Source organism: Grammomys surdaster, unplaced genomic scaffold (assembly GCF_004785775.1).
Source record: "Grammomys surdaster isolate TR1022 unplaced genomic scaffold, NIH_TR_1.0 165, whole genome shotgun sequence".
Taxonomy (NCBI): domain Eukaryota; kingdom Metazoa; phylum Chordata; class Mammalia; order Rodentia; family Muridae; genus Grammomys; species Grammomys surdaster.
The window spans coordinates 15,984,054-16,005,515 of record NW_021604613.1 but is presented as its reverse complement, the minus strand read 5'-3'; the positions used below and the strand labels follow the sequence as shown (position 1 = coordinate 16,005,515).

At 37.9% G+C, this 21,462-nt stretch overlaps 1 protein-coding gene across 1 annotated transcript in view; it reads right to left on the bottom strand.

Annotated features, from left to right (window-relative positions):
- Positions 1–21,462, bottom strand: part of Pard3b (par-3 family cell polarity regulator beta) — a 951,194-nt gene that overhangs the window by 181,188 nt on the left and 748,544 nt on the right. The window contains exon 20 of the mRNA XM_028765737.1: positions 13,697–13,807. Within this exon, the coding sequence (XP_028621570.1) occupies positions 13,697–13,807 (111 nt within the window). The remainder of the gene's footprint in view (positions 1–13,696; positions 13,808–21,462) is intronic.

Here is a 21,462-nt window from a genome sequence, read left to right as displayed (position 1 = left end):
AATCTTGTTTTTACATTATGCATTTCTTTATCAGGCTATGCTTGTCCTTCCTAGGGCAAATTTTTATTTTTTGGCAATACAATTGATTGTTAGGACTGGAAAAATTATGATATCAATCTTTTAGTTTGCTGTATTTAAAAAAATCTTGCACAGGTATACAATTATTTTGCATTTAATATTATCAAATGTAGTAAACCATAATAATGACACATTTCATTAAAGGTATGTTCCTTTTCTTTAAAAGGCAGAATATTTAATCATCTGTCTATTGCAGATCCTATTTCAATATGCATTTATTACAAAGTGAAACTCTAAAATTTGAATGTCCAACTCATAAATTATCCATCCTGACTTTATTGCACCCAGTACAGACAGATCAAAAACACATGAATTCCATCATACATCATCATGATGCAGTGAATCTTTTCTTAAACAAAGTGAGCCCATTAAGATATCTTTGATGGTTGTTCAGTTGAAAACATACACTTTCTTGAAAAGATGCATGATTTGTTCTGAAAATATCATATATTTATGTGTATATTTCTGAAAATATCATGTAATTACACATGTGTGTGTATGCATGTATAAGAGAGATAGAGAGAGAGAGAGAGAGAGAGACCGACCCTACACTTGGAAGTTTCTCTGGCTATTCCAGCTTCAATTAGAGATTGCAAAACATCTTAGGTATTGAGTAAATATCAATTATGTCAGTGGCCTTGGTGTCAATCTGTACTGGAAATTTGCCATCTTTTACATCTTCCCTGATAGTATTTTTAATTAGCTGTTGATTCTGTCAATAATGGAATTCATTATTATTTTAAATATGATTTGTCTAGGCTAGTTCTCATCAACTCATCTATTTGCTTTCTAAAACTGGTGCTAGTTGGTGCAATTTCTAAGCAGCATATCATGCTTTCAAAAATAGGGAAGATTGTTTAGCAATTTATTTTGCTACATGGTTATTATGTTCCCATTGATTATTAGTATTTCATGTATTTTAAAAATTATATGAGTAACATTAAAATTCTGATATCATTTTCTACTTCTAAGGCAACCAGGGCTTGCAATTTGCAGGAAAGACTGCAATAAGGAATAATTTAGAAGATAAAGACTCTAATTCAGTGCTAATATTGTCTACCATGTTTGTGCTTGGAGCTCTGTAGTACTGCTTCCCTGAGACAGCAGCTCTATGGGATGTGCTTACTACACTACTGTGGGTATCTTGGTTCTTGGCTGGGCATGGGCCTGGAACCCTGAGACTCCAAGGGAGAAATGGCAGGTGTTCGGCCATGTCCCCAGAACCCAGAGTCCTGACATTCAGTCTTGTCTCCATAGACCTACATTGTTCAGTCACGTAGGCCATTACAGCCCCTTTCCAAAGTGCACAGGTAGAGTGACTACAGGCCTCAGGCCCTAGGGATTTACATGCTAATGAAGGCCAGAGGGCAGAGCAAATTAAGAATTCTTCCCCAGACCCTCCTCCTTTCTCCCTCCCTATTAACTCAGGTCTGCCCTGAGTTTCAGGGAGGCACATTCAGATCCATCCACCATCCACCATGAAAATAAACCCTTTTGGAACCAAGGACTTCCTCGTGTCATTGGGGCCTGCCTTAGCCAAAGCCCCCAGCCTTTGGAACTCCAGACCTTTCTCCTGTATGTGGGACCCGCAGCATAGAACGCCTCTGGGAATCCCCCACTGCTGTGGCCTATTTTCCCCACACAGTACTGTCTCGGTTATTCATGTTTGCTCACTGGTGGCATTACTCCAGACAGGTTCAGCTCAATATATACCATGATGTGATCCTTCTTTGACAGAGATTAAGCCAAGGACAGTGTTTCTCTTTCTCCTCCATACCATCAAACTCAAAAGCAAAAATATTGAAATGAATGTTCCTGAGAGAAATATCAACTGGTTGCATCTAAGGAAGTGAAAGAGGATGGGGTCAAGGGTTCAGTTTAAACAAGCAAAAAAACAAAACAACAGAACAAAACCACAAAGATGGCTCTCTGATCCAATGGCATTTTACTAGTTTATAAATAGATGGGTTTCATTCATTTTTCTGGTCTTGTCTTTGAGGACCTGGTTTAGCAATAGACAGTCCTAATAGACTGGCCGCTATGCTTCACTGATTTAGTTCCATGAACTACTAACAACTACAAAAGAACTTGTATCTCTTGAATTTCATAGCCTCTGCAAAGTCTTACTTCCCTAAACTAGATGGCTTTGTCTAACATTTGTTCAGCCTATTCTATATCTGAGCTCCTTACAATCAATTATTCACTTGAAAAATAAAGTTAGGGTAACAGGGTGGTTTTATATCTTTCCATCCATCCATCCATCCATCCATCCATCCATCCATCCATCCATCTATCTTATAACTATTTCTTGCTTATCCTGTGCAATATAGTATATTGGATAGTGACAGAATTAAAAGAATGACTAAGATATGGTCCTAACCCCAGAGCAATTGAAATCTAGTGGTAGATAAGGTATACTTGAAATTACAAACATGCATAGAAAAGGCAATATTGACAATAACAATGTGTGCCAACTGAGTACAAACCTGAAGCACAGTTCTAGGTGCTTTATCATATGAATTTTATAGGAACTCTGAAGCTCAATACTACTTTGATGATTAGATGCCACTCTAAAAGACTGGGATGTCCAGTGAGCTATGAACTTGCCTTGAATGACAATGAAGCCTGTCTCTACCCTACACCAACTGCAAGGTTTATACATATTTTTCTGAAATTTTTTTCATCCTTTGCTTGTTCCTTTGGGAAGAAGGATAGGAAGGGGTAAGGGAGAGGGAGGAAGGAGGAAGGAGAAGAAAGGAAAGAAGGAGAGAGAGGTGGAGGAAGGAATTAGCTTTCCTAGGGTTATAAAATATCAAGAAGCATAACTTACATGGTTCGGGAATAGAAATTTTGATTATGAAGTCAAGATGCCATCATAGACACATCAAGCCAAAGTGGATGGACTGTTTCATTAGGCAGCCGTTGAAAGTTTTAGGGGAAGGCATAACAGGTAGAGCATCTCTAACATAAAATCTAAAGTGATCTCAAATCCAAACTGTTTTCGTAGGCTCACATCATGTTCATAACTCCTTTGAATTTTGGAATACTTCATATTTGCAGACTAGGAATGCTTAACTGGTAATGTTATGAATAGTCCAAAACCCAGAGAACTCCAGCATCTGTAACACATCTGTACCCAAACATTTCAGCTAAGGGACACTTAACTGTTATTGTGGACCTAGTCAGCTGAATCTGTATCTCTGTTTTAATAAATTATGACTTGGGTCTGCAGAGATAGCTCAGTGGGTGAGAACAGGGAATGCTCTTCTAGAGGACCTGGGTTTAATTCTCAGCACCTATATGACAGCTGAAGGCCATCTGTAGATCAAGTTACAGAGGATCTGGTGCCTTCTGGGCATATATGCACATGGCACACTGGCATCCATTCAGGCAAACACTCATATACATTGGGGAAAAAAAACTTTAAAAAAGCCACAACTTGACAAATAATTACATAGCTGTTAAGTTCCTCCAGGAGCATGCATATATAAGATGTTTTTCTAAACAACCCACTGTTATTACTGTTGCTTAAAAGTGACCTGTCAGTGAAGTAACCCTGTAAACCACAGCACAAAGGACTCCGTCCTCGTTTCTCAGATGCCAGAGGCACAAAGCAGAGAGCAAAAGGAATTTTTGAGTCTGGAAAAGGAGTCAGATTGTTTTTTGTTTTTTTTTTTTTTAAAAATTATTCTGAAGCCACTTTAAATGCATGGTAAAATTGTAGAGGGGTAAAAGTTAGATGGGTGAGAGAGAATGGAAGGGAGGGTAAACTATCATGTGGATTCCGTTTCCACCAAAGAGTTCCAAAATGTTAGCAGACCAGAGTTAACCAGTGCCACATAATGCTACACATATAAGAGAAATGCAAATGGGAGGGTTTATGGGTTTAATGGCTGTGGTTACATGTGTTTCCTGCAGCTACACACCCTGTGAACTTGGAGGAGCTGGCAGCAACTACCACCGTTTGTGTCCCTTCTCTGTGCATTTGTTTCCACGCTGCCAAGCTCTGGCTGCCGACCACACTCCTTCGCTACTGTGCTGCCGCCCCTATGCCAAGCTCGCTACAACCGGTGATCAATAAGAAATGAGGTGATGCTTCTTGAATGGAAGTATCTGGCATCACTCCCAGCTGGGCGAAGTCTGCACTCAAGTTGGCCTTCTTCACTGTAACAGGATCCAATTCAGTAACTTTTACAGATGGTGAGGCTCAGAGCATTCCAGGCTCCAAAGGCTACTGAGTGGGTAAGCTTTAATCCCTAAAGCAGGTCGGGAAATAATACCGAGCGCCTAGCGTGAACCAGGTGCTTGCTTCATAAACACTACTTTTCATTTTCCTGACAATCAGAGAGACAGATTTCTCACTTACCAGATGAGAATCTTAAAGCTTGTAGCAGTTTGGTAGTATGGCAGTGTGTGTATACACTGAGTCAGGTCTATCACCAACGCCCCGCCCACTCGTGGGTCTCGTAATCTTTCCTTTGGCCATATGTGTTCTCTAGGCCATAGGTAGGTTGATTTGGTTAGAAATGTGTCTATAATCAACAAAATCACTTGGAAAGTGCTTTCAAAACATACACTCTCAGGTTCAACTGCAGAGGTCTTAAGTATCTGGAGTATATTTCTGTCTATATTGGTATATGTATATTATGTATTTTCTGACAGGGTTTTACATATTTAGACTACATTTCTTCTATATTAAACATCTATATATTATCTATTTATTTTTCCATATGGCTTCTCAACCTTGGTATAACTGACATCTTGAGCTGGATAATTACTTTTGTTGAAGAGGGTTGCTCCCCAACCCCCACACTGAAGGATGTTGAGAAGTATCCTTCCTACTTCATAAAGTCCAACAGCATCTGTCCAAACTCTGGAAGTGTTATGACACCTTGAAGGTAAAAACACCCTAAGTAGAGGACACCCAGAGATTTTAAGTTTCTTAAGAAATGTGGAAAAACTATATCCACATTTTCTTATTGTAATTTCAGGCCTAGGTCATAGTTTCTAGATAAAGGATGTGCTGGTGGGGTGTGGGGAGGCAGGTTCTGGGAGACAATAAGCTGGACAGTCTTTGGACCAGGAAAGCTTGCCAAAGATGTGAACAATACCTGATCTTGCTTTGTAGAGTGGATGTGTTGTCATGGAGGCTTTCCAAAGCAGGATACAATATAAAATGTGTCCAAATAAGAAAAGATGATGAGACAGCATTCTAGAATGTTCTTTATCTCTAAAAATTTATACATCTGCATATTTAGAGTACTTTTAGTAAATTAAGTTTGCTACCACAGTGTCTAGTTCCAAATAGGTCTACAGTAAATGTTCTGGAATCATTAACCTTTTACTTATTTCTGAATTTTTGAAAAAAAATTCCTCTAAAAATCTTAGCAATTAAAAAGCATTTTCCGAGAGCAGAATACTTGTTATTGCCGTTTCATTTCATGGTAAAAAAATTGGGTGGGAGGGACAATATGAATAGATATCTAATAGTGGTTTATTCCCTACCATAAAAAAATATAACATTGAATGATTAGATGTAAATTCTAGTCTTCAAATGGCTTTCTTCCAGTTATACTCCCCAAAGCTTTGACAGAAAATGCTCTATTGCAAGACACAGTCTTTACTGAAACATAACTCTCTATTGACATAAAATTTAGTGAGTTACTAGTTTTCTGATAATAGCAAATATATTTTATTTAATATGTGTATATGAAAACCAATGTCCTGTATCAACTGAATCTTTTCTCATTTTAAAAATTAGATCATATATTCTAAACATCTCTGAGAATCACTCTGAATAGTTTAGTCTTCTTTAGAATGGATTTCCATAGTGCTACTATTGCATATACTAATGTGCTATGCTACTTCAGGGTATATTCATACAGAAGTATTCTTTTAAAACAAGGCTCAAGAGGTATGCTTTATAGATGCTTCCCTAAATGACTGTTGGAACGCGTGCCAGTCCAGTGATTCATTCTATGTATTAATCCAGCTCAGCTGACAAGTGGTTGCTAATACAGCACTTCTAACATTGATTCAAATTCCATAAAGAGATTTTGGCTCATAAAAAATGCTGGCTTGGCAAGTGGATGTGGGTGTGCCCATCACTTGTCTATAAGAATATTGAAATGCTCCGTTTTGTGGGTGACCATCAGCATTTCTAAGAAGATATGTGTTACAGCGATCAGATGAAAGTACAGGTATTACATCAAGCCACCTACGTTGCCCCTGGGTTTTACACTTTGCCCCTGTAGACTAGGGGTAATCCTGACAGACTGTCACTGAATAAAAGGTGATTGTGAGTTATGCCCACACCACCATCGTCTGTGTGCCGCCTCTGTTGTTACTCTACTGTAGCACAACTGAAATCAATGCCATACAACAAAACCCTTTCCCAGTCACTGAAGATGCTTAGTACTATGAAGACCAGCAATCTGATAACTTCCTTCTGTCAGCGTAAAAGGAGAACATGACTTTGTCCTGAGAAGCACTATCTAGTAATGTTTTTCTTTACTTCCACAGAGTGGGATGATCTAATAAGAATCTACAAGTAATTAACCTGGTCTTTCTAGCCAAACAAAGTCCCATTCAAATATATTAAAAAAAAAAAAACAGGATTCTAAAGGAGTCATAAATTGGGGTATTTTGAAAAACTGGGATCTAATCCAGTCCATGATCTGATCAGGGTTCAGTGGTAATAATAAATTGGGACTATTAAAACTGGGAATCATTCCAACATTTTATTTTGCCCAAACCATGGGACCCGGCAAATTCTACTGCAAAAGACAGGGGTATTCATTGACAAGTCAAACCATGCTGAATTAATCATTTGTATGTAACCATGCCAAAACATGGGTGTTTTCAACAGTTTAGATTGTGCCAAAGATTAAGTTCAGTAAATAATTAATTATCAAGAGTCACTTGGCAAATTAAAGAAATCAACCTTCTGGTTTCTTTAATAAAACATGTACTTCTTTTTAGAGTAAAATAATGACAAAGCCCTGTCAATTCATTTGTTGCTCTATGTGGGATTCAGAGTGCAATCAGTGTGTGAGTTAAAGCTAAAATATTAATTTACAATGTAATACTTTCTCTGTCTTTACTGTGCATCTATCTTATTTTTTGCAAAAAAAACCTTCATGAACAAATGTTGGAAAAATTGTACTCTTATTCTGGTTTTCATTTCAATTTCCAGTAACATAAAAGTCCTTCATAATTAAATCAAATACGAAGAGGTTGGGAATAGATTTTCACCCACTTGAATTTTCAAACTATAAAATGGTTTCTGAATGTTTTTCTATCTCTAAGATACATTTCATTTATGTGGGGAATTTGCAGCTGCATAATTAAATCTTGGTTTGCCAAATATCAAAAACACATGTATTGATTCAAACTAAGGGAAGACAAGCAGCCCAGCCGATAAGGTGAGGGAGAAACCTCTGCAGTTCTTGGAAGGCATTCTGAAAGGAAAGAAAACCAAGAATCTTGAATTCAGACACCGAGACGGATTAATTTTACTCAATCTTAGCTTCCCCCTCACTGGCATTCTGTCCAGGTCTGTTGCTGAGAACGAGTCCCATATGTTTTCAGGCTTCTCAGTGCTGAAGCTGGACACATTGTGGTCCCCCAGTGTCTTCAGTTACCCACTCAGGTTTTAATATGATCCACACATGTGATGTTTAGTTAATGTGACAAATGGTCTCTCTGCAAAGCAAACCTTGCTGTGGTATAAGTGGGATGGAGGGTCTTGGAATAACTAAATTTTATGTTACTAACATTTTTTTTTGTTTCAGTTTCAGTAAGAGGTTGTATTTAGTGAATTTTCATTTCTGGGTCAATCCATAATATGGGGGCTTTAATGGAAATCAGTCTTTGGTGTCAATGGAGATATGTCAGCCAATATAATAATCATAAGTAAAGAGTGGGTGTGTGTGGGGGGGGTATTTTTCTCTCACCTTTCTCTACCTGTCTTGAGAAGGTACTAAGAAGACAAGTATTTAAGTACATTACAGGCCTAAGACTTTTAAAAATTCATACTTTGGAAAAGATTATACACTTAGTTCTTGGAATTAAACAACTAAATTAATGACATGTTAAAATAGTCTTGCTGTCAGTTCATGATACTAATTTACATAATCTGAATGTGTGGGAAATGCTAATTTAATTTAGTCAGGACAAATAATCTTTGCATATTATATTGAGTTCATCATCTAGCAGTGAATAAAGACCTTTGAAACTAATGTTTTATTATGGCCCATTTCACTGAAGCATGAACAAAAATGATGAGTTTATTTAATGCAGGGTTTCACTGCCATGGACCGTTTGACTTGGGTCAAAAGGGGACACATCGTAAACTCAAGAAATCAAATAGGGGATGAGAAAATCCCACTACACAATCATGAGTGAAAAACTTGGCTTTGCATACACCAAGAAGAGAGTGTTATATACACTACATGAGTCAGTGCTTTGGCAAGTTCAGGAGAGCTTGCTCTAGAAGTTCAGTGTGAATTCTTCTGTACTTGGATATTTCTCAGAGTCTAACATCTGGAAGATACCCTAGAGATCATATAAAGAAAATGTAGTATTAATGATGCTTGCAATTATTTTAGCTGGTATATGGCTTGGTGTATTTCATTTGCAAGAACTGATATTTTATTTATCTGAATATGTGTGCATATAATTAAGACATGGAAGGAATACATCAGTGATTGAGGTTAATAAAATTCTAATATTTACTTGATGAACTAATCTTTTCTAAATCTAGTCATTGGTTTCTTATTAGACATTTCAAGTGTCAACAAACTCACTGTTTCATAGTGCATTTTAATGTTTGGGGTGCTTCTTTTTTATTAAGCTAAAGAATGCTTCTCTTAAGATAATGCTCTACTAGTATCCTCAAGTAAGTAATTAACAGGTTGACAAATAGTTGAAGTAAAATAGGATGAAAATGATGTTGTAAATAAATATATTGTCTCTTGTATCTGAAGCCAGCTAAAGTCCCAGCTCAGCCTCCTCAGGTCCTCCAGTGCTTTTCAGAAATGCAGACTGCAGTGTAGAATGTCCCATTTTCTATGTGAGACAAAGTCTTGGGCTAGGTGTGATGTGAGCTGTGTAAAATAGGAATTATTGTTTCTTCATTTTGTACATGAACTTCTAGTAATGCAGCCTAGAATGGATTAAGTTTTGGCAGGCACATCCCCAGGCTGACTCATGCTACACTTACCCTCAACTAAAACCATCAGGCAAAAAATTCATATATTCGGTATTAAGTCAAACCTTCCACATCCTGTGTTTGTACAGCTCACTCCTGGGCCCAAATGTAAGACTTTACATTTATTCCTATTAACTTCTTTATGTTTGATTCTCCCCATTGTTCCAGATGCCTGTGCCAGCACATACACTTGTCAACCTCTTCAAGCTCTTTACTCATGGCTGATCATCACTAATGTTAGTCCTCAGCAGGACAGCATTAAAATAAATGTTCAAGAAAAACTATTTTTGCATGCTTATATAGATGCAATGTTCATTGGTAATGTTTAGGCACAATTTCTCACACAACTAGTAATCCTTCAAGAGTTATGTCATCTGGCAAACTTATTGTTTCTCTGCATTATCTATAGGATACTATGAGATAATTCAATTAATTACTAATATTCGGGAAGTTTCTCATACACTTAGTAAATTCCTGTGATTAGAAAGGGTCTCAACCCTGCACTACTGACATTTGGATTGAATAATTTATTCTTGCAGGGGAAGAAAGTCTTTTAGATTGTAGGATGTTTAGAGATTTCTCTCCAGTAAAAGGCAGTAAAAACTCCTCCTCTCCCATCCTTTTGCAGTAACGACAGTCAGAAATGTCTCTATGCATACTAAACTTCCTCCTCTTCCCATTGATACTGCATTACAAACTCTGTGTTCCTCTGAGCTATTCTACCTATTATATGGTTTTGTTAACATTTTCATGGTATAGTTATAGGTAAAGTATTCACATACAGCACTAATCACTCCTATATCAGAAATTAGTGGCTAATTTATAGAAAGATATGACTAATAAGAAAAATAACATGACAAATAAGTGGAAGGGGAATCATACCATCTTGAAGTTTAGAACAAAAGGTTAGATTAATAACAAGACAAAGATAGAATAAAGACATTGAAGCTTCCACAAGAATTGTGTAATTTAAGAGGTAATCTATAAGGACTTTGTACCTAATGATGCTAATCAAAGTACTATCTAGAACAGTAAAAAAAAAGTAGGCAGATAACTGTTCGATAATAGAAGACAAATAAATATGTATACTAATCAGACAGAGTAGCCAGCAGTGATCAAGATGACATGTTTTAAAAAACACATATGGCACAGAGAAGTATTGCAATGCTTCAAGTATTGCAATGTGAGGATAGAACTATGCTATCTCTGCAGCATGGGCATCAAGTTTCCAAAGGATAAGTAGGTACAGAAAGCAGATTACAAAGCTATTAATAATGACATGGGATTATTATAGAATTATTTATTTTATATTTCCCAAAATATTTTTCATGAGTTTATGACCTCTTTCAACCCCTGTGGTACAGGGTGATAATTCTAGAGCAGTGATTTTCAACCTGTGGGTCATGACCCTTTGGAGGATTGACTGACTCTTTCATGGGGCCCCCTAAGACCACCAGAAACACCGATATTTATATTATTATTCACAACAGTATCACAATTACAGTCATGAAGTAGCAATGAAATAATTTAATGGTTAGGGATCACTACAACACAAGGAACTGTATTAAAGGGCCATAGCATTAGGAAGGTTGAGAACTACAGCTCTAGAGCCTACGACTCATCCTGGGCTGGGTGCGCTGAGAAGGACTCTTCACACGTCATGGAACATCAGCTAGGTAGGATGCTTCAGAGAGGGCTCGTGAAGGAAGGTGATGGTATTTGTAGTCTAGGCCACTCTGTCTTAATAGGAAAAATTTCTGTGTATCATTTTTCATAAAATAAGACCTGATGTTCTAGCTGTATCCTATTCCTCCAAAACAGTGTTTCTCAGGTTTGAGGAAGTTGAAGTGTCACTTCCGATTTATCTATTGAATAAACAATGATTCCAGGATGGCTGCTCCCAAGATTTAGATTCTTCAGAGTGAGGTAGGGCTCACGGATTTTCATTTTCAGCAAACCCTTCTAGTGAATCAGTTGGATACGATCCACAGGCCATATTTTATGGTTTAAACCATATATTTTTAATTTTTTTCCTGTCTGTATTTTGGTAATATCTTTTTGGTTATACAATGAAGGAAGTTGATTTAGACTTTCATTAGTATGTTAGTAAACTGGCTTCTCAAAAAATCCATTTTAAAAGTAATTTATAATATTGGTGCACTCATTTCAAAGACCTAATGGCCAAACCAGCTCACAAAATTCCTGAAAGCTTAAAAATTGGTTCTGATAACTGCTATCTCTAATGTTATACACTATGTACTTTATTTACTGGCATTTTTTTCTTTGAAAATGGCTAATGAAAAAAACAGAATTAGTAAGCAATAAGATAGTTAGACTCATTTCAAGGAAACAAATTTTGATTATATCAACCAAATGGGACAATAATAACATTTATCAATATTTTCTACTTTCATTTTTCCTCCATGGTAACTCTCCATAAAGAGTGGCACACTTGCTGAGATCCATGAGAGCTGTAAATTGGTTTCCTATGGATGATGAACAGCCAAAAAAGCAGTACTCCAGGGTTGGGAACAATACCACATGTTCAGCCTCCATCTCCACCCTCAATGGTCCTCAATCTGTGAGTGTTGAAATGCCTTGGCCATTAATTCTATAGCACCTAACCCTAAAATCAGCTCCATCAACTTCTTCTTCAGTACCTGATTGAGACATGGTTGTCTGAAGGAAACTCATATTGGATCTGTTTTATGTGTTCATGTGTGCAGGGTTGCTTAAGTGCCGGCTAATAGTACAGCCCTTTCAATATTTTCACCAGACATATTTTAAGAATATTGGACCTGAAGCCTATATAGTCAGCTGAGGCAAATTTACAGCTTTGCTTTTAAGAACAAAACTCCCTCAGGCACCTGCTTCCTAAAGGCAAAACCAGAAAGGAAATGAACTCTTGCTAAAGGCAGCCCACCTTATTTTATGAGTTATCAATTTTCTAGCTGGCACACAGTCCACTTGCTACTGGGAGATTTTACCCCTGTCTCAAGCAAGCAATGAACTGCAAAAAATGTCCAGTCTGCATTCTTGAAAACAGCTCAGATTCCCAAAGATGAGGCATGGGGGCAGTCTCAATAAATGAAGTCAGGGGACCTGCAAAGGTCTATGATGCAGGCTCACAGTGCAGATGTCTCTGCCAGTGCATGCACTGAAGTCTGGGCTGGAATTACATTTACATTGCAGGATTTCTGCATCCTGGCCTATGATGAGGTAAACCTTTCTTGTCTTTAGGGGAGCTCTGTCAGGTGAATAGTCAATGTCAATGTAGAACACTTGATTTCCTTTTAACTCTTCTGGTGACCCTGGAAGCAGAGCTTTCAACTTCTCAGAAATGAGAAAGAGCTAAATAGTATCTCCCCTTCTTATTGGTAAAGTCAGCCTTCTCAATTAAAATTGTGTACAAGATGGGGTAAAGGTTAACCAGAGATACTTTAGACTGCTGTGTGCTAGAAAACACAATGAACAAATGTATTTTTCTTGAGTACATATGCTACAGTGATAAGATATAAGAATGGACACTAAAACACACACACACACACACACAAACAAACATACAAAACCCACAAGGATAAACTTAGCTAACAAGTGAAAAATTAGATACATTTGATTTTCCCTGAGAAATCACAAATACATAAAATTAGATCTAGCCCTGTCTCATCTTAGTCTTTCTCTGAGGTTCATTTTGTTCAGAAGGTAAAGAATTTTCAGAAGACATAGGAATATTCAATTGCATGTTTTAAAATCAGACATTTTCACATTTATGTGGGAGAAGTGCCAGAGTTTACATCAAAGATGTATGAAGGACCTCTTGTCCCGATGGAACATGATGCTCCCCTAGCAGGAGCACTCATCCCTCACGAACTGCCATTACTGTTGTTGATGAAACTAGCCCTTCTGCAGATGGGCAGCATGTTTTCAGCTTGCTGATAGCCTAATAAAAGACAGTAGCTTTTGAAAAATGGAGGACAGGGGACATGTACTCAAATTACATGACCAAATGGAGTTAGCAGAATATAATTAGGAAAGGCATGTAGCAGGCTGTCAAAAATGAGGAACAGACTAGGGGAACTTGAGAGTCTAAACATCAATATCAAAATGACCTTTGGATTAGCAGAGGAAAAATATCATTCTTTAAGCCGTGGGAAAATGTGCACGGAAGGAGTCAGAACCAAAAGACATATAATGGGACTGTAGGTTCTGACAAGATGAAGACATGGCTATGATTTCTTCTCATAAATATGATGAAGGTTCCCTGGCAAGGTGGATTGCTTTGTCAGAGAGGCCTCAGTTCACTGGTATGCTTCTTAGACTAAAATCCCTCTGGTTGATTAGTGGAAGTTGGTAACTTAAACACAGATTCTGTGGTCCATAAACAGAGGGCTCTGGGTTTTTTTTTACCTCTCCTTTTCTTCTTTCATTCTTTCCAGCTCTTCTTCTCCCGGGTGCCCAGACTTCTGCATACCTTTCTGCTCAGCCTTCCCGACCTTATCATCTTTCTTCTTTCCAAATCTAGAAGGCAAGGACAAAGTTCACAATTCAGACTTTTCTTTTAGCAAATGTAAGATACGGATGACATGTGCTTAACCTGCTACAATTCTTTATTCTAAATAACACAAGAACACCGGCATACATCAGAAGTCAAATAAGATTACAAAAGCAGAAAAATAACACAGTTGCTAAATCCTTTCTCTCCTTTCTTTCCTCTTTTTATTCACATGCTTATTTTGTATCAGGAATAACACTATGCGATTAAAAGTGAATCATTTTGACTATTAATTCAATGAGGAATTAAAAAACAGAATGATTATCATTCATTTGTGACTAAAAACTGAACAATTTTCTAATGAGACCCTCTAGAACTGTAGTCCATTGCCATTTTAAGGTAAAAATACATGAGATTATGTAATTACAGGTAACAAAAGACCTTACTGAAGTCTCATTTTAATGTGTTCCTTTGACTCAAAAGCTCCAAGGTAAATGGAGCACAGTGGGGTGTGCACTGACATACAATTCCCACTGGTTCTGTCCAGGCCTGGGATTAGAATGTGTCTACATGGTGTGCTATTCTCTTTCTTCCAGGTCACATTTATTCTATAATACAGCCTCCAATTCCCAACTTGTTCTATGTTAGTGTGTTTAGCACATCTGTTCCATCTGTAGCTAAATGTACATAGCAGCAACCATGGTACATTACAAGAGCATCACATTTCCTCAGCATATGTAGAAAAATGAAACCAGCACATTCGAAATGAAATAAGGCTGTGGCTGAACTATTACTGGACCCATCCTGTCCTTAATGTGACAGGTGACATGAATGAAGTGATCAAGAGGAAAGTCCCTCCACAATGCACATAGGTTCTTCTTAAACCTTTAAGTATTTATTCCCCTTGTATTAAATAGTAGCAAATTTTAACCATTTACTTTAGCTCCCATATAGTATCTGACTGTCTGGTTGTCCATCTGTCTATCCATCTGTTCATGTATCCAGCCATCCAGCCAGCCATCTATCCATTCATCTATGTACCTATTTACAACTTGGGGATCTTACAATTTTGTTGTGCTTGGGTTAGCTTTCTTCCCCTGCCCTCCTGATACACACACAATGAGATCCTGACAGAATCTCTTTATGTGAAGATGTGACATAAAATTTGAAGGTGGACTTGTAGTCTCTCCAACTAGAATATTAATTTTTAAAAAATTCACAAAATGAGCTCTTGTTTGTCTTCTTTGGAACTCCTCTTGGAGTGTGTTTCAGTCATGGAAAATGCTGTAAACAAAGAGTAATGGAAGATCACAGCTGGGAGGCTCATGGCTCAGGTTAATAAGCCTGCTGCCAGCATGGCATAGTCTGCAGAGACAGTCTTGGTTCTTCTCCCTACTTTTCAACCTACAAGTTCAGTTAACCAGTCTTTTCTCACAAACTCCCCGTAGCCACACTCATCTACTATCATAATTTTCTTTCCATGTTCAGTTCTTCCTGAGACTTTGGTCAATTGTCAGCTTTAGTTTAATTAGTTAGCTCTAGAGTCTCTCTCTCTCTCTCTCTCTCTCTCTCTCTCTCTCTCTCTCTCTCTTTCGATATTTAATTACACCATGAACCCTGAGATTGTGTTATTTGCTGGAATAAAACCCTGTTTATAGCTGTGGTGTGTCTTAGCCCTTAGCAGATACCTTTAATCACAGTGAAAACAAAGTTAGTTTGTAGAAGGAAGCATGCGTGTTTGAAAGTGATGTCTAGTTGAGTGTCAGACAAAGTGACAAATCAGAGAAAGAGTTGACAAAATAGGATATGTCTAACTTTCAAGAGAAGAGATGGAAAAAGGAAGCTACATAAGGGGCAGTACAGAGAAGAAGGAGGCAGATTTTACAGGGGGAGTTTTACTGGGACAGTTTTACAGAGACTTGTCTCAGAGAAAACAAGCTAGACACAGGTGAAGAGAGAACAAACCAGAGAATGAGAAGGAGTCAGAAGATTAGAACTATTGCCAAAGTTTGTATGAGGCCAAGCAGAGCCATTTGGTAAGAAACTGAGAGAAGCTAGATTGAATCAGTCAGCTTGAAGAACAGCTGAGTTGAATCAGTCAGCTAGAGATCAGAAAGAACTAGAAGGAATGAACTTATTCAGCAGTTAAGTCTCAGAGGCTGAAAACATTCTAGGCCTAGATAAGACTGTACAGAGGCTAAAAGCTTCTAGGACTAGTGCTAGGTTAGCAGAGCGGGGCAGTAAGCCCCGGAGAGAATGATCACTCAGGAAAATAAAAATTACTCTTACACATTTACTTTCTTATAAGTCATTGATACTAACTTGTGCTGTTCATATACTCATAGGTGGCAATCCATTGGAGGGTGGCCAACCAACCAGGAGCCACACTTACAGAAAACTGTTTCTCCCCTAGAAGCCATCAGCTGTCCATGGATTCAAGTTCTCAGGTAGAAGTGCAGGCTTACAGAGCCCTGCCTCCTCACACTAGAATATTGACTGTCTTGATTTTGTTCAGGTCTTATGTAGGCAACCATAACTGCTGTCAGTGCATGAGCTCAGTGGTCCAGTTATTCTCAGAAGATGCTGTCTTACTCCAGTCTTGCCCAGCTGTGGCTCTTTTTTTTTTAAATAATTTATTTATTTTTTCAAATCATAATTCATTCACACAGGGGTAATAAACACAGAAAGGCAGGACATGAGGAAGGGGATGTCACTGGAGCGTGGGTGTTCAGGGGGAATACAGATAGCTTTCAGAACAGGGTATCAGCTGGATGAAGGTTCAGGGGACAAGTCACTATGACTCTGCCTATGACTCACTTGTCCTTATCTAAGTTGGTATTGTCTGCCAAGGCTACCTATTTACAAGGTCTATGACTACTCAGGCTGGTAAATTTCCACGAAAGCTGCCTGTTTACACTAGCTTATAGCCATCTGTTTCAATGTTTTTCCATAGAGACCCAAGACTTGGTGTTAGTATACATATATGACAGGCCTAATGCTGATTTTAGGCCTATGGCTGATTTTAGGCCTTCAGTGGCTCTTAAAATGGTTCTGCCTCTTCTTCCATGATATTTCCTGACCTTATGGAGGTGGTGTGAAATAGATGTCCCATTTGTGGCTCAGCGCTCCACTGACTTATTCTCCATATTTTCATCCCCCCTCTTTCTTCCTATTCTGGTCCATTTCTCAATTCATTCCTGTTCTTCACTGAAGGGATGACCTGGTATCATTTATAGAAGTAGCTAGGAAACTAAGCAAAAAAAAAAATGCAGACAAAAATATAAGAACGTCAACTTTTTTATGTAATTCAGAATTGCTGATATATTCAAGACCTCACTGTAACCTACAGAGCAGAAGACATCTAAATAAGATTTCCATGAATAGATTCTGTAGCTTTCTAGACAGTACTCAGAAGAGGCTAAGGGATCACTCTTACTCTAAATGAATTCACAAGAGAGCTTAGTATCTTCGTACATCAGGTAGATAAAGAATTCTTCTGTCGAGATGCTATTGAATATAATAACATTTGGACAGAAAAATTCAAAACTTTGGGGAGCGAGGGTAGAAAAAATGCCTTGGCAAGTCGATGAGAACAGAATGTTGCCAAAACTATAAGCTTGCTCCCCTCCACCCACATCCTGTATTTTATTAAAAATTTGGAGGTTTCACATTTTCTGAGATAAAAGCAGCCTTGTGTTTGAAGGGTAAAAGTAACCTGGTCCCTGTTTACTTCCTGGTTCTCATCACACCCCAGGCACAGTTTTTCTTTGGTATCTAAACTATTTCACTCAATTGGCAATTCATAATAGCCTGCTTGGTTCCCACCACAACCAAGTATGTTTTACTGTTAGTTTTAACTTCTGCAAAGTCTGTCTTTCTTTTTTAAATTAAGAACTGTCTATTAAATCAGCCAGTTCCACAACAATTTTAAATATTTCATTTAAAGTCCATTCTCTTTAAGTCTTCTACTCAAGACAAAAGGCAGACATAGCTGCAACAATCCTCTCATGAGAGTGAAGGGTTGTAGATCACCGTGATTCACAGTGGATGGGGAGTGGTGGCTTGGGGACAGAATTAGGAAATAATGGTCCTGATAAGGTCCCACCTTGTCTAAATGAAGAAACCAAACCCCACAAGGTGAGCTGCATTTTACCTATGCTGATTTCTCTTTCCAGCTCTGCAGTCACATGACTTTGTCTTCTGTGACAGAAGAAGCAGCAAGCCTTGAGCCAGTGAGGAAGAAAGCATCAATTTGCTATTTCTTTTCCACAGCATCCCTGTGGGAGGCCATTTCACAGAATCTTATCTGGGACACAGAAAGAAGAGTTTGTGATGTTCATCTACCCTTTAGCTATTTTGTGAGAAGAGTCATGAAGTGCTGGACTGGCTGGGATCGCTGCTTTGCATGATGGAGGTTTTGGAACAGCCCTTGCATTCCTAGCTTCTATATCTGCTGCCTTAGAAATCTAAGAGTTGGTCATTGTAGGCCAGGTGCCTCAAGGAAACTGCTTATAGGTTAGCCTGGCTTTGAATAAAAGACTCTTAGCTGAAAAATTCTGAGCACACATATGGTTTTGATCAATAAAATTTTATTTTATGTGTACCCAGGTAGTCTGTTTAAAGAATCCCATGATGGATCATTTTGTAAAGTGGAAAAATCACCTTTCAACATATTCTTTGTTCAAATTTACATTTTCATGAATAAGTTTGCTTCAAACAACTGACCCTGCTCATTTCTTTAGAGGTTACATGGAACAGCTTTGTGAAAGACTTCAGTCTCTCCCTCCCTTACTTTCTTTCCTTTTCTTTTTTTCTTTTCTTTCCTTTCCTGTTCTTTCTTCCTCTTTTTTCTTCCATCTCCCTTTTCTACATTCTTTCCTTTTACTTATTCCTGTAAAATATTTATTATGTACCTACTATGTGTGAAATACTATTATAAACATTTAATACAGGTTCATATCTGTCTGTGATACAAAACACTCATTAACCACATGAAGATAGCATCCTAAGAGAGAGGGCTTTCATAAAGCAAGTTAAAGTGGACAATCCAAAGCTGTGATGGATGTTAGAGAGGATGTTAGGAGAGATGCTGATAGGGATGATCAGCTAGAACATGCCCAAGTGCAGAATTCTATTTATCTGAGAATATACTTATATACATATACACATGCACACACAAATGGATAAATGTAATAGAACTACTTAAAATAAACAAAGGTCAAATAATACTCACATACCATATTTGATTCAGTCCCTTAACCATCAGTGCCATGTGGGCTTGACTCTATTTTGTCTGTTATACCCAATGTTGTTGCTCGCATTGGTGCATGAGAATTAGCATTCTTGGTAAGGGGAGACAGCAGAAATATAAAAGTGCCCCAGAAAGATGAGGCCTAGGATGAGGGAGGAGCCTCAAAAAGCAACAGCTGAAGAAGAAATCGATTTGATTACAGAGTTAAGAATGAGTAGGCAGAGGTGTTCAGAGGTAATTTATCAGTTAGGACATAATGGGTATGAGAGAAATAGGTTTTTGATCCATAAAATATAAATCCTTGGTGAAATTTAAATAAATTATACAGTACAGAGGAAAACATCAGAAAGAATCATAGGAAAATAACATGGCGAGACCTAATGAATGCTGCTATTTTGCCTGGATAGGGAACTTCCAAAAATCCATGTGGAAAAGTAGACTGTGGTAATGTTAGAACCACACATCCACACATCTGTTCATGAGCACCACTCCACATCATACCCAGGAGAGTCCTAACTCTGTCATGGTGACATGATGCTGTCAGTGGGTTGGTCCTCATTCCTAGCTATCCTGGTCTGATGTGGTCTATGGATCACAGCCTGGACATGCCTTCTACTTTGCAAAGGGAGTGACCAACCAGTATCACCTGTCAGGAAAATAGCTACCCTTTTTCAACACAGCTCACTGAACAACCCTTAGAACCTTGTTTCCTGTATAGTGAAGATTATAATATAGTTTTTGATAGTTATCTCTGTCTCTAGTTCTTTCCTCATGGCTTCTAGATAATGGAAACTTTCAAATTCTTCCCAGACTCTGCACACCTGAACAATGGATTATGTTCACAGTGGGTATGGCTCTCACCCTGGTACTCTCTATGTCTCCTCTCTCATTTAATTCATGTATTAACACTGACAAGTTCTGTCCATAATTTTTCTCCTAGAATTTATTGAGTAGTTTATACAGTTACTGTCTTGTGCTTCCACTGACCACACAAGCCATAGTGGCACTCCCAAATGAGGACTAAGAAAATTAGCCAAGAACAATATTCAGACATTCTTGTCCTCAGTCAGATGCAATTATGAACCCAAAAGGAGCCAAAAAATACTTGGCTTTTTCCTGCTGCAATAAGGAGATTATTTGTGGGCACCAATGGTGTTTAAGAAAAGGCTACAAGCTGGTCATCCATATTACAATTAGAAACTCATGGATTAATGTCAGGTGTTTAAAACACAAACTTCACAGTCATTATGTTTGCTGAATTTGGATAACGGTCCCTCTACCCTATAACTAGCTGTTTTCAAACTATGCATGACATTTTCTCTTCATTTTATAAATTACACAGTTTGAAAAAGCTCAAGCTAAGAATGGGGGCAAAGAAGTTCACAGGCCTTTGACTACTATCTCCATAGTCTATTCTGAAATCCACCACCCATAAAAGGTTTCTGTTGTCTGATGTATTCCAAAATGTGCTCTAAATTAGCATATGTATATGCTGATGAGAACGCCCATGTATTATAATCTCACATGGTTTTGTGCACTTCAGCTACTGCTTCCCTCTAAAATTTATGTCACAAAGGTCTTAGCTCATTTAGCTCACATAGTTTCCATTGTGCTGGAGAGTTAATGAATCTGATAAAAATTCAGTGAAAATTGACCAATTAGTCCCCACCCCTATTGTTTTGGCCACCTAGGAGTCATTACCTATTTTTATGTTAATATTATGAAAAGAATAATGAAAGTCTTCATTCTTTTGTTTGTTACAAGGCAATCCCGATTAAAAAGAAAATATTGGAATTTGATTTAGGCTTCCCATGGATAGATACCACTGTGATGGGGTTATCGATGGGACATGGTTTATCCCTCAAAGATTCAGATGCTGGGACATACTTCCCACTGTGTTAGTGTTTAGAGTTGGTGGGATCCTTCAGAAGTGGTTTATCTAGTGCAAGGTAATTAGGACACTGATGTATCATTTCATGAACAGACTACAGTCCTTTTTAAGAGTGGTTATGTCTCTTGTGGAAAGGATGGGCCTCAAGGGATTGAACAAATTGTCATGATAATAGACTGTATCTGCTCTTTCTCCCCATATTCACACCACTTCCCATTTCTCTTTCCATGATATGGCACAGTATAAGACCAAATCCATGCCATTGACATGCCTTTGGTTCTCCAAAACTGTAATCTAAAGAAACCTCATACTTTAGAAATTATCTAGCCTTGAGTATTTTTGTGACAGCAATGAAAAGCAGACTAAGATATCTTACTAATTCCCCTGACTCTGAGGAGGAAGGTGAAATACTATCAATACCAGAATGCTTTTCAGAACATAAAGACTGTATTTAAAGTCTATTAGTCTAGTTGATGCCATGCAAAAACAGGTAGGGATTAGTTTCCTAAAATGTCAACACAAGTAAAAGCTGACTGGGT